The 14,225-nt window shown below is 40.8% G+C and overlaps 1 protein-coding gene across 2 annotated transcripts in view; it reads right to left on the reverse strand.

Annotated features, from left to right (window-relative positions):
- LOC106584588 (ATP-binding cassette sub-family C member 8) overlaps positions 1-14,225 on the reverse strand; it is a 179,251-nt gene that overhangs the window by 26,431 nt on the left and 138,595 nt on the right. For both annotated transcript variants that reach the window (XM_082968119.1, XM_082968118.1), the window contains exons 18-22: positions 9,000-9,041; positions 8,596-8,694; positions 4,781-4,865; positions 1,832-1,912; positions 1,500-1,637 (exon numbers count right to left, since the gene is read on the reverse strand). In XM_082968119.1, coding sequence (XP_082824245.1) covers positions 1,500-1,637; positions 1,832-1,912; positions 4,781-4,865; positions 8,596-8,694; positions 9,000-9,041 — 445 coding nt within the window. The remainder of the gene's footprint in view (positions 1-1,499; positions 1,638-1,831; positions 1,913-4,780; positions 4,866-8,595; positions 8,695-8,999; positions 9,042-14,225) is intronic.

The following is a 14,225-nucleotide window of genomic DNA, read 5'->3' on the forward strand; positions in this document are numbered from 1 at the left end:
TAACCCAAACCCCTAACCCTAATTCTAACCCTAACCCTAAACCTAACCCCTAAGCCTAAAATAGCCTTTTTCCTTGTGGGGACTTCTGGTCCCCACAAGGATTGTAACACCAAAAACCCACAGACACACTAGTGGCGGTGTGCAGTGTCCGAACAGTTTGGCCTACACACTAATAAGACCCCACTATCAGAAGGTGAGACTCTCAAGAAACACATGCATGTTGTTTTGCTCTAGGACGCCCACAAGCCTCACAAGACCCGTCTCTAGGTAGCCCTGGAACCAGCAAAAACATATATTTTTTTAAGTATATATGGAAGTAATTTAGTGCAAAAAAAAGGGTCAAATTATTTTTTATATAATCCTGAGCTTTGTTATAGCTCTCAGATATAAAACAGAAACTTCAAAACATGCTTCCTTTTTTATTTTTTGGGGACTATCTGTTTCGCCATGTATGCATATGTTATCAATGCATTTCTATGGGCTAATAGTAGTAAGGCCAAATTCAGTGTTTCATCAAATAATTTTTTATTTTATTTTTTAAGATACTTACAGGGGTCCTAAAATTCAAAATCAAATAATTAAATGATCCTTGATATGCCCATCTTAAAATAACTCCATATATTAGCTTAGCAGAAGGGGGAGGATGATATGTTTTTATGAGCATGGCCTTATTTCTATTACAACATATTGGCTAACTGTCCTTCCTGTTCCATTCACTCAGGTCAATGTAATATTGATAGGTTTAGGCTACTACATGATACTCTAATGGAAACAAATTAATAAAACAGAAAGCTCACCTTGACTTGGAAGAGCCTTAGCCAGCTAGCTAACATAAATAGCATTCCTTTCTATTTGAGACAGGTTGTTGAGTGGGCTAAATTAGCTACATTAGCTAGCTAAATAAGTGAAAGAATAAAAATAATTTAAAAAATCTCTTAATTTAAGAAATTAATTTGTTCAACACTGTTGTTCAACACTGTTCAACTGTTTCTGTCTCTTTGAGTCAACAACTCACCACACGTTATGCACTGCAGTGCTAGATAGCTGTAGCTTTTGCTTTCAGTACTAGATTCATTCTCTGATCCTTTGATTGGATGGATAATATGTCAGTTCATGTTGCAAGAGCTCTGATAGGTTGGAGGACATCCTCCGGAAGTCATCATAATTACTGTGTAAGTCTATGGAAGAGGGTGAGAACCATGAGCCTCCTAGGTTTTGTATTGCAGTCAATGTACCCAGAGGAGGACAGAAAATCTCTGTTGTCCGGCTACACCATGGTACTACCCTAGAGGGTGCTGTTGGGACTAATTTAGACCTTCATTGCAAAACAGTGTGTTTTAATTATTTGATGACGTGAATATATTTAATATAGTTTTATCTAAAAAGGATAACTTTGTTCATGTTTCACTATTTTTATGAAATTCACTGAGTAGGACGGCTCTCCCCTTCCTCTGAGGAGCCTCCACTGACACACACACACACACACACAGTGCTCTCACCCAGTCAGCATGTGGTAGGTACTGTAGTTTGTGAGTGACCAGCACCACAGTCCTTTTCTCTTCTCTCAGCAGTTTGAGGATGCCCTCCTGCATCAGGTGGTCACTCAGGTGAATGTCCAGCGCTGAGAACGGGTCATCCTGAAACAACACCGATTAAAAGTGAAAGGTGAAATACAGGACTAATGGAGTTCTGACTATTTTGATAAAGCTGATTGGAAAAGCAGATGAAATTAGCTATCTAAACACTGAGACTTCTGTTGTGGTACGTTGTCCCTGTCCACATGCAGTCTATCGTTCACTGTGTAGACCTGTAGACAGGCTGTCTCTCTCACCAGTAAGACCACATTGGTCTGTTGGTACAGGGCTCTGGCTACACCTATACGCTGACGTTGCCCTCCTGACAGAATTATACCCTGTAGAGATGGAGGAGAGAGAATGAATGGAGAGATTATTCATTCCATCAGGTCAACACCGTGTCAGTGAGCAAGGCTAACAGACTGGAAACATGCACACACTTACTCAGTCCATCTACCACCTATCCTCTGAGAGCGTTTTACTCCAAAATATTTAAGACATTCGGTCCTCTCTCTCTCGCTCTCGCTGTTTCACACATACCCACACCCAATACTGAGTGTTGAGATGTCTGTCTCCCTGCAAGCTGAATCCATTATTGTAGAGGTTACGTAACCCAGACCACATTACAGTGTGCGTGCGTGTGTGTGTGTACAGTGACTTCAGAATAGATTCATACCCCTAGACTTATTCCACATTTAGATTTTCTGTCTACACACAATATCTCAATGTCAAAGTGGAATTGTGTTTTTCAAAAAATTTACAAATTCATAAAAAAATGAAAATCTTGAGGGGTGTGAATATTTTCTGAAGGCACTGTGTATGTATATACTATGTGTGTGTGCGCTTGTGTGCACTGAAAAAAAAATAAAGGTTCTTAAATGGTTCTTCCTCAGCTCTGAGAACTCTTGCCCAATAAAGAACCTTTGAGTTAAGTGTGGGGTTCTTGATGTGGCATCTACAGTTCTTCAGAATTTTAAAAAGTTATTGAAATGTATTGAAGCCTGCAGATGTTTCCCTTTCATAGCACACAACAGGGGTCAGGACTGAATTTGGGAAACACTGGTGTAAAATTACCCCATTGTTGGTGTTAATAACCAGAGTGGAACCAAAACCACGCCCATCATTATCATATTTCCCAGCATGCTCTATTGTAGGTTGATTTTTAGAATTGTTTGTTTCAAAATCGATGTTTTTGCATGTACATTGATTGATTGATTAATCTTATGCTACTCAAATATAAATAATATACATTTGTCTAAACTAATCCAGTCTTTTACTTGGACTTATTGCACCTGTAACTGAAATGGTTGTTTCTGTTCAAATGTTTAATAATAAAAGGTAGTCTCATTTCTTAGTCTTCCCAACCCTGGCAGTCATTCTGATTGCAGGTTGCGGGTGAATGACAATTCCAAATGTTGGATATCCTCACTCTGGCTGGATTCCAATAGTAATTACACATCCCTTTGCAAGCCAGCATAATATGACTTGTTGACCTGATGTGGTCTGTAAAATATGAGTTTCAGTCCACTGTGTTAGGCTAAAACTAAGCCCTCAAATAAGGCCTTATTTTTTGTGTGTATTGTATTGCCTTAAATTCTGTAATTTTTATGACAACTTATTCACTTAGGATCTCACTTGGTGAAGGCCACAGGACAAAAAAATGAATGAATGCAACAACCATGTCTCTTTCACTAGCAAACACAGTCATGGGTGGTATTAGTAACTCTAAAACTCACTGAAAGGCAAAAATAGGCTTAAAATCCTACAGCAGGGCTATTCAATTCTGGTCCTGGAGGCCGAAAACACTTTTGGTTTTGGATTTTTGTATGATTCTTCAAAGAACCATGGTTTTTCAGACCTTCAGACCTTAAAATGGTTCCCCTATATCATTGCTCTCAACAAACTTATTTGGTTCCTTTATTTTTAAGAGTGTGTGATTAAATGTCAGGAGCTTTCCCCGAGGGCAGACTGTCACTGTAGTGGAACACTTTTCCACCATTGTTCCTGTACCCAAGAAAGCAAAGGTAACTGAACTAAATGACTATCGCCTCATAGCACTCACTTCTGTCATCATGAAGTGCCTTGAGAGGCTAGTTAAGGATCATATCACCTCCACCTTCCCTGACACCCTAGACTCACTTCAATTTGCATACTGCCCCAAAAGATCCACAGATGATGCAACCGCCATTGCACTGCACACTGCCCTATGCCATCTGGACAACAGGAAGGCATATGTAAGAATGCTGTTCATTAACTATAGCTCAGCCTTCAACACCATAGTACCCTCCAAGCTCATCACTAAGCTTGGGGCCCTGGGTCTGAACCCCTAACTTTGCAACTGTGTCCTGGACTTCCTGACGTGCCACCCCCAGATGGTGAAGGTAGGAAACAACACCTCCACTACGCTGACCCTCAACACTGGGGCCCCACAAGGGTGCATGCTCAGCCCCCTCCTGTACTCCCTGTTCACCCATGACTGCATGGCCATGCACGCCTCCCAACACAATCATCAAGTTTGCAGACGACACAACAGTTTTAGGCCTGATTACCAACAATGACGAGACAGCCTACAGAGAGGAGGTGAGGGCCCTGGCAGAGTGGTTCTAGGAAAATAACCTCTCCCTCAATGCCAACAAAACGAAGGAGCTGATCGTGGACATCAGGAGACAACAGCGCACGTACACTCACAAACGCATATGCTTCAAATAACACACTCAATTCGGTTAACCCAGAAAAAAAATATTGCTAATGTTTACATAGTCTGTACGAGAGATTACACACACACCGACATTACAGAAATACACTCCGCAAAATTACTAAAAGAGACACACACCTTTGTCACATGCATAACATTTGTTGCACCAAACTCACAATAATAAAATATATATGGAGAGAACACAACCTAGACCTGATTACATAACAACATGATGCCTGACCAAATGAAACATGACAGCGTACTGGGTAGCCTCTGATGATGGTGGTACATATAAACATCAACACGAGACAGGTGGTGACAGGCATCACTAGTAACAGAGATTCTGTTTCAACGGGACAAACCTGAATACATAAAGGTTATACCTAAATAGTATTACCATGCAGTCCTGACTGTCAGTTAGTTACTGAGAGTGAAGAGAGACAGGCACAGGTGGTCCTGAGTGACAGAAACAGTGGCAGAAACAGAAACAGAGACGGTGCTGGTCACTGACCCTCTCTCCAATCTCCGTCTGGTCTCCATGTGGCAGGATGTCGATATCCGGCTGTAGGGAACATGCCTCAATGACAGCCTTGTACCTGGGCAACACCGAAACAGGTAATCAGATGACAACCGTGACTTTAAAACAAAGACCCTGCAGATAATCAGATGACAACTGTGACATTAAAACAAAGACCCTGCAATGTCAATAAGGTTACTTGGCTGGGTGAAAGCTGATACTGTATGAGGACTAGTAGACACCACCTCCACTTATTTTGAAGTATGCTTTAGTGGCAATTCAATTCATGGTCATTCAGATGTATGGTAACTATGGATACCAACAGTGGTTGTGCAGCAACCCAGTCAACAAAAGTATATTATTCTCAGTTTGTATTCAGGCTGAAACTCTAAGAAGAAATTAATTGTCTGTTTGGATAAATCAGGCCTAGGGGCTTTATTTGAGCGAGATGAAGAAAAGAGAGAAAGAGAGAGGGGCTAGTGAGGGAACTGAGAGGTCAGAGAACAAGAAAAGCCTGAAGGAGAGAATAAAACAGACAGGAGCCTGTTGGAAGGAAGGCCTAGAGTAGAATACTGATTTCTTCATCTCCCTCCCACTCGCACCCCAAGCTTTTCATACCTCACCCGCTGACTTTCTGTCCGACACCCACCCGCTTCCGCAAAAACTGGTCCCAAACCCCAACTGCAGTCCCGCAATTTTATTTTGTCATATTTGACGCAGCTCGTTAGCCAGCAATGGTCCCAGCAATTTTGCGCCCTAAAGGCAATACCAAATGCGCAAAATAACCTAAGAAAAAAATAGTTTAAATGACCAGAGATTCCATTATATTAGGCCACCGGTATTACTGGGCTATATCAGCCAATAGGCTAGAGGTAGTTTGAAAAGAGCACAGTTGGACTTTCGCTTGAACTACGTCTTGCATGTATAGCCTACTTTTAGGAGCGGGACGAGTTTCACATGAAGAGAAATACGGGTGATCAATAGGCCTATTTACTACTTACTAGTTGTAAACTATAGCCGCATCATATTTAAGAAGTTAATTTCCTTGGAAAGATAGGTCTATTAAACTTCCCCGTGCTTCTGTCCATGCATATAGCTTACACTGTAAAAACCGTAACTTGTTTTTACAGTAACTTGCTGGCAGCCAGTTACCTGTAAGTTACTGTAAAACAGGTAGAGTATGTTACCTTAAATAACAAAGAAACGTTGGTTTAACAGTACATTACTGTAAACAAGTGCTTTTACGATAACACACTGACTTGTTTTACAGTAACTTATAGGTAACTGGCTGCCAGTAAGTTACACTAAAAACCAACCTGATCAACGAGCATTTCGTATTATTCTGTATGTAAATCCAGGACACTCCATTTAGCATGATATGTTACGTTTTGTATGGTATGTATTATTTTGTTGATGTCCATCACCCATTTCGTATGATATGTTACAATTTACAATTCAAATGATATGTTATGAATTTGGAAAATGTACAATATGTTACACATTTTCTAAACGTATGATATGTCACAAATCTCTATGAAGGAAGTTAGAGGTAGTTTTGCGTCAGCATGCAAGCAGATTCCCATAGACTTCCAGTCATTGTGCTAATGCTAGTTAGCATTGGCTTGCGAAACTACCTCTAATTTCCTTCATACTGAACACAAAGACAAAAATGGTATCAACGAGTTCATCTGACTGGGGAGGTCGATAAAGTTTCCCTTTATGTGTGGGGTTCTTGACGTGGCATCTACTGTTTTGCAGATATCTAAAAGGCTATTGAAATGTATGGAAGGCTGCAGATGTGTCCCTTTCATAGCACACATCAAATTGGCCAGTGTTAACTAGGGTTTATTTTTCAGTGTAACATTTCTAGGGTACTGTAAAGAGTTAAATTAACACTCAGTGATGTAAAACAACCCCAGTGTTGGTGTTAATAACCAGAGTTGAAATATAACCACGTCCATCTTTATCGTATTTCCCAGAATGCTCTATTGCAGGTTGATTTGTAGAATTGTATGTTTCAATATCTATGTTTTTGCATATATAACATAGATTTTTCTAAACTATTCTAATCTGCTACTTATTTTACCCGTTACTGAAATGTTTGGCCCAGTTTAGATGTTTAAGGTATTGTCATATCTTAATCTTCCCAACCCTGGCAGTCTTTCTGAATGCAGGTGACTAAAAATCCCAAATGTAGGCTATCCCTACTCTGGCTGGATTCCAATAGGAATTTCACATCCCTTTGCAAGTCATTATCATGTGACTTGTAGGCCTGATATGGCCACTGTATTAGGGTTAAACTAGGCCTTTAAAAGAAGGCTTTATGAAAAATGTATTTTGTAAATAAATCTTTATGACAACATATTCACTTTATGGGTGGTACTGGTAACCCTGGGAAATATGCAAATAAGGCTTAAAACCCTACAGCATGGCTATTGAATTCTGTTCCTGTAGGGCCAAAACACTTCTGGTTTTGGATGTTTGTAGGGTTTGTCAAAGAACCCTCCCATTTGGGGTTCTTTGGAGACCCTAAAATAGTTCCCTTATGGCATCGCTCTCAAGAACCTTATTCTGTTCCAGCTTGCACCTTTATTTTTAAGAGTGTAGGCTAATTCATAAAAATATTATTATCCCAAAGTTGTCTGTCTGACCATCTGCAGCATGATAAATGTAGACTGCACCGCAATAATCTCTGTCGGAGCCCGCAGCCCTCAGCATATTGGGCAGACTACAGATTGTTTGGACCTGGGGTGGTTATTAACCCACATGCTTCCCAGCCTAAACAGTTCGGAAGAGTTCCAGCATATATTACGAAGACATTTTGTGTAGTTTTTGTTAGTTTTGGACTTCAGTAAGGGTTTTTTCAGCTGTTCGGGCACACCATTTATTTTCTGAAGGCCAGCCGAAGTTTGGGAGCCGAAGTGTACAAAGACTTTATTCTTCAATATAGTCTTTGTTGTCATTCAATGAGAGATGACTTGTTTTCATGCACATTTTTTCATTGAGAAATACTGCAACATCTTAGTTAGATGTAAAACTGCACGACTAAAACGTCAAAGTTAGTTACATATTTCTTGTGTCCACGATCAGCTTCTGTTTTCTGAGAAACAGAGAGGGGGGAGGGAGGGAGAGAAAAAGAGCGCTTGCTCAACCACTGTTCTCAGAGACGGAGAGAGACAACTTTTGTGAGTGTAATGTTTACTGTTAATTTGTATTGTTTATTTCACTTTTGTTTATTATCTAGCTCACTTGCTTTGGCATTGTTAACATATGTTTCCCATGCCAATAAAGCCCTTAAATTGAATTGAGAGAGAGGAGAGAGTGAGTGGAAGAGAGAGAGAGAAAAGTAACCAGTGTGAGTAGGTAAACACTACTCTTTTATGTGTCTCCACACCAACAGAGAGAAATCAGGGTTCCATGAGATAATATTTTCTGCAGCAGGCCCATTAAGCCGAGAGAGAGAGGAGATAGGACCATAAACACAGGCTTCCTGCTCTTCTGGGAAACCATTTGTCATTAGGATAAAAAAAAGCGTGTGTCACAGTGCCCATCCAGTGGCAGGGCGAACATATGGTGTTGTGCCACGGGTGGTGGTTTGCGGCTGGGTGCGAGGGCAAAATGGCCTGAATCAGAGGTCAAGTAACACTTGGGCCTTGGGGGTCCATAATGCAGCACCCTTTACTGTACTGTACTATAGAATTCCAGTAGCTAACATTTTTGTTGTAACTTCACATACATTTGTTACAGTGTAGATACCATGTTTCACTTTTGTTCTAATGGTTTACAAGTAGTTTATAATCAAGTCTCACCTGGGTTTGATCATGGGCATTTCGAAGGTGATGTTCTCCACTAGCGTCGCATTGAGCAGCCAGGGCTTCTGGGAAGCGTAGGCCACAGAGCCTCTCTTCCTGCCAAGATAAACACAGTGTCAACAACTGAACACTTCCTGTCCAGGGATACAGCACTACTATCATCCAAAGTAGCTGTTGTCATGTATTCATATTATACTTTGTTACAAGGTCTGCAACGAGCGAGGTAAAGTGGTTTTGGATTGCTTTCGGTGTTGTTCAATAACAATGGAATAGCAAGGTATTATCTGTAATTCACTGTATTGACTAGATACTGGCTGTATTCTTTTATATTGTGATAACAGTGATATACAGCATCTCCATAGTGACCATCTGGTGAGAGGAATCATGTTGTGTGTGCTTACTGGATATCTCCATCACCAGCAGCATCTTTGTCTGATGTGGGGCTGCAATGGAAAATGCGCACGCATGCACACACACACACATCGTTAGCCCAAGTAATGTCTACAGTCAGCATCACAAACCAAAACAGGGCCATCATGTTGCCCTACATGAGCAGTAGAAGAACATCATTCATTAGATCTAAGTGTGTCTATAAATAAAAAAACCTTTGTATTACTTCCTGTTGTTTGCAGACTCATCAACTGGGTGCTCTGACACACTGAGTATAGAGGAGTTGTTGAGAAAAGCTGAATACATGATGCCTAGATTTGCTGTTGATGTATGTACTCTGTTATTGTGTCTTGGTGCATTTGTGACATATTGGGCGCGTTCGAGCAGCTCACTTTTGTCAAGTGACCATCGTTGGCTTTCAAAGTGTTGCATTATGGGGACAAAAACTGTCCGACTTGGGTCTACATGTCAACTGCATGAACTTTACATAAGTCATGTGTTCAATAGTCATGAAATTTTGACTGCAGTCGACTAAGTTTCTGCAGTTGCTCTTCACCAACTTCATCCTGCAGCCATCGCCTAAAAAATCCAACTGTTGGATGTCCTAACTCTAGCTGGATTCCAATAGGAATTACACGTCACTTTACAAGCCATCATAATTTGACTGTCAGGCCTGATGTGGCTTGTAAACCAAGGGGTTCCTAACACCACTGTGTTAGGGTAAAACTTGGCTGTTAAACTAAGGCATTGTTGTAAAGGCCGTCGTTGAAATGAGACCAAGGTGCAGCGGAGGATGTGTTCATCTTGTAAGGTTTAATGACCGAATGAACACTATACAAAACGAAACCAAAAAATGACCAGCCACAGTTCTGTCAGGATACAAACTAAACAGAAAACATTCACCCACAAACCCCAAAGGAAAAACAGGCTGCCTGTGTATGACTCTCAATCAGCAACAACGATCTACACCTGTTCCTAATTGAGAGCCATACACGGCCGAAACAAAGAAAACCACCAACATAGAAAAAGAAACCTAGAACGCCCACCCATGTCACACCCTGGCCTAACCAAAAATAGAGAACAAAAAACCCTCTCTATGGCCAGGGCGTTACAATTGTGATATCATTAATTTACTGTCCTAAAGAGTTCAAGTGTAATGATAATATACATCTAGGAACTCATTTGGTGAATGCCACAGGACTGAAAATGAACGAATTCAACAACTGTCTCTATCTCACAAATATAGCCATGGGTGGTAGCTAGTCAGGGGGAAATTAAGCTTACTGAAGCATTGAGGTTTTCCAGCCAATTGTGTCAAAAATAGGTTCGTTACTCGAGGCTTTGAACACAGTGTACACTAGTGGCACCTGCTGGTCAAAATAATTTAGAGCAGACAAATTATTATAGATGACGTCCCACACCCTGTAGCATGTGAGCAGCGTAGCATTTTTGTCTTCTACCAAACCAATACAAAACCAATCAGGTGGTTGTTCGAATAAACACCAAAATGATACATGCATTGGCACACTGCTTTGAAGTACAATGCTTAGCGATTTTGACACATACCTCGGAGTTCCAGTATCAAAAGTAACATCACTAGTGGTAACTCTACAATTCACTCAAAAAGCCAAGGCACACTAGGAAATTATATTAGAGGCATGGCTTAGTAGGGGCGTGGTTTTTAATTTCTTCGTTTTGGCATCCCGTGAGTAGAAGTGTTGTACCAGTTTAATTGGTCTATGGTTATGTTAATTCAAGTTTGAGCATGTCTGCTGCTAGTCCTGAAGTCTTTGTAAAAGTGTATATAAGAATGTGTCAGTACAAGACTTGTTAATGTAATGTTTAATCCAACATGAGTGACCTTGTCAAGTGATACGGACCTCTTTGCATAATGTTTAAAAATACTATGAGGTGTTACTACAAAACAGTATAAAGTGTTAATTCCCTTAAACTGACAAAATGTAACAGCGTCAGCACTAAGCACAGTGTTCATTTAACAGTGGAAAGTGTGAACCCGTATAGACACTGGTCCAGTGTTAAATCAACATGATAGTGTTAACATGACATGACATTTAACACTGGATAATTTGCTGTGAGTGATTAAACAGTGGATTAGGTGGAGTGGTCCCTGGAGATTAAGGGGAGAATCCTAATGTCCACTTAAATAACAATTTCACTTCGCACCTGAAGGATTCGGGACCTGAAGTTGGAAGTAAGGTGTAGCAGTGAGGGAATATTTACCTAATAACACCATAAGTGGAGCTTGTGTTGAGGTCTCATGTGGGACACTGAGCTCAGATACCAGTCTACGGTCTACAGTGTAGATTTATTAATAATTCACATTATGCATGAGCTGTAAAATCACTTTGGATAAAAAACATGTAATTCAAAGATATGATGATGATGATAACTGATCGGAATGATACAACTTCATTATTGATTTAGTCTCCCAGTCCCTGCACAAAGTAGTAATTATAAGAAGTGGTAGAAAGAGTAAAAGTATGGTTTACAGGCTGTATACTGTATAGCACTGCCTCAAAGAGAAGTACAGATGCACACTAATTTCTCTTTTGAACTACTATGCACTGCTGCCCATCAAGTGTACACTAATTATATTTCTGACACTACCTCATACACAACCACATCCCCTAAAATATCTAACGATCTAATATCTAACACTAACGGTCATCTGGGATGCACCAGAGCAACCACAGGTTAGCAGCTATAACCTTGGTGGTCTTGATGTGATGCTTATTAAGGACCTCCTATTAAAACCTCCCTCTCTACAGATCTCTATAGGAAACCTAGACAGGAACACTCTCCTTAGAGGTGACAGCTTCCATCCATGTCCACTTATCAAAACTCTCCCGTAAGTCCACTCAGCCGCATCGGAAGAATATGCCGCTCTGATGCTTCTTACCAGAGACAGACCACAGACCTCACACAAAAGTTGAATGAAAGAGGGTACAAAGACAATTGGGTAAAACATGCCAATGATAATTTTGAAGGGTAGGAAAGCCTTAAACCAAAAGTTTTTAAAAAAGCAGAACGTGTCCCATCATGCTTCACCCAATATGCACCATTGGGGAAGGCATTTAAGGACAATATCAGGAAGCACTGGTACATTATTGACATTGACCCACAATTAAAACTTATCTTTGAATATCCCCCATGTACGGTCTTTAAAAGAACCCAAAACGTGAGAGACATTGTGGTCAACTCTGATTATCCACCTGAAAATAGGAAACTTTCTTGGACAAGATTCCGGATAGTAATTATAAATGTGACCAATGGTGCGCAATACAGTTTCAAGTATAAATGTGACTAATTTACCCACCCCTGCAGAGGACAAAGGTTTCAAATCAAAAGCCTGATTACCTGCATGTCCACCAATGTTGTTTACATGTTGAAATGTCCCTGTGGTCTGACTTACATAGGGAAAACCCATAGACGCCTTAAGATCTGGATCAGTGAGCACCGCAGCAATATATGGACAGGTGAGACAAAAAAAAAAAAAAAAAGTTGCTGTTCATTTGGAATAGAAATGGTCAAGATGTCACGCCAGGGAGGGGACACAGAGGAATCTTCTTCAAAGTGAATCTTTCTGGCTCCACAGGCTCAACACGTCTCCTCTTGGCCTTAACGAGGAGTTCGACTTAAAAATGTTTTTATAGTTCCAAAATGTCCAAACTATAGTTTTTTATCCTAATTGAATATTGTGTGTTTTTATATATTACTGTAAATATTGATCACATTCCTTGTGTATGGTCATATACAGTGTATTCAGAAAGTATTCAAACCCCTTGACTTTTCCCACATTTTATTACATTAGCCTTTTTCTAAAATGGATTAAAAAAAAAATAATAATCCTCATCAATCCACAACAATACCCCATAATGGCAAAGCAAAAACAAGGTTTTCGATATTTTTGCAAATGTATAAAAAAAAAAAAAAATTGAAATATTACATTTACATATTATTCAGACGCTTTACTCAGTACTTTGTTGTAGCACTTTTGGCAGCGATTACAGCCTCGAGTCTTGTTCAGTATGACGCTACAAGCTTGGCACACATGTATTTGTGGCGTTTCTCCCATTCTTCTATGCAGATCCTCTCAAGCTCTGTCAGGTTAGATGGGGAGTGTCGCTGCACAGCTATTTTCAGGTCTCTCCAGAAATGTTCGATTGGGTTCAAGTCCGGGCTCTGGCTCGGCCACTCAAGGACATTCAGAGACTTATCCCAAAGCCACTCCTGCTTTGTCTTGGCTGTGTGCTTAGGGTTGTTGTCCTGTTGGAAGGTGAACACTCACCCCCATTCTGAGGTCCTGAGCGCCCTGGAGCAGGTTTTCATCAAGTATGTATACTTTGCTCTGTTAATTTTTCCCTCGATCCCGACTAATCTCCCAGTCCCTGCCGCTGAAAAACATCCCCACAGCATGATGCTGCCACCACCATGCTTCACCATAGGGATGGTGCTAGGTTTCTTCCAGATGTGATGCTTGACATTCAGGCCAAAGAGTTCAATCTTGGTTTCATCAGACCAGAGAATGTTTCCTGGATTCTGCCAGCAGGTGCACACACAAGCATGCTCGCACAAATGCACATAGACAAACAGCTTAGCATAGTACAGAGTTGAGTGTTTTATTAGAAAAAGTAGCGGAGCAGGACAGAGAGAGAGATTATCCAATGACAGGGACACCAGCCATGTCTGTCCTTTCTGTGTGTGCGCGTGGGTCATGCTGTGAGTGATATCATTGATGGAAAGTTGAGCTGTTGTGACGGTGATGCATATGTGAGAGAGTGAGAGAGAGAGAGAAGTGGAGCAGTTTTATACCCTGAGCCCAGGTGGCTCCAATCACGCCAGCTTCAATCACTAATGACCCTCCTCTGCCTGCAGGAGGAACCGCCCCTGCACTGCAGAGGAGGAGCCGTGACAATATCTAGTAGGTTACGTTACCTACCTCTACAGGTCCATATCTAGTAGATTAAGTTACCTACCTCTACAGGTCCATATCTAGTAGGTTACGTTACCTACCTCTACAGGTCCATATCTAGTAGGTTACGTTACCTACCTCTACAGGTCCATATCTAGTAGGTTACGTTACCTACCTCTACAGGTCCATATCTAGTAGGTTACGTTACCTACCTCTACAGGTCCATATCTAGTAGGTTACGTTACCTACCTCTACAGGTCCATATCTAGTAGGTTACCTACCTCTACAGATCTATATCTAGTTG

This window comes from Salmo salar, chromosome 23 (genome assembly GCF_965601325.2).
Source record: "Salmo salar chromosome 23, fSalSal1, whole genome shotgun sequence".
Classification (NCBI taxonomy): Eukaryota; Metazoa; Chordata; class Actinopteri; order Salmoniformes; family Salmonidae; genus Salmo; species Salmo salar.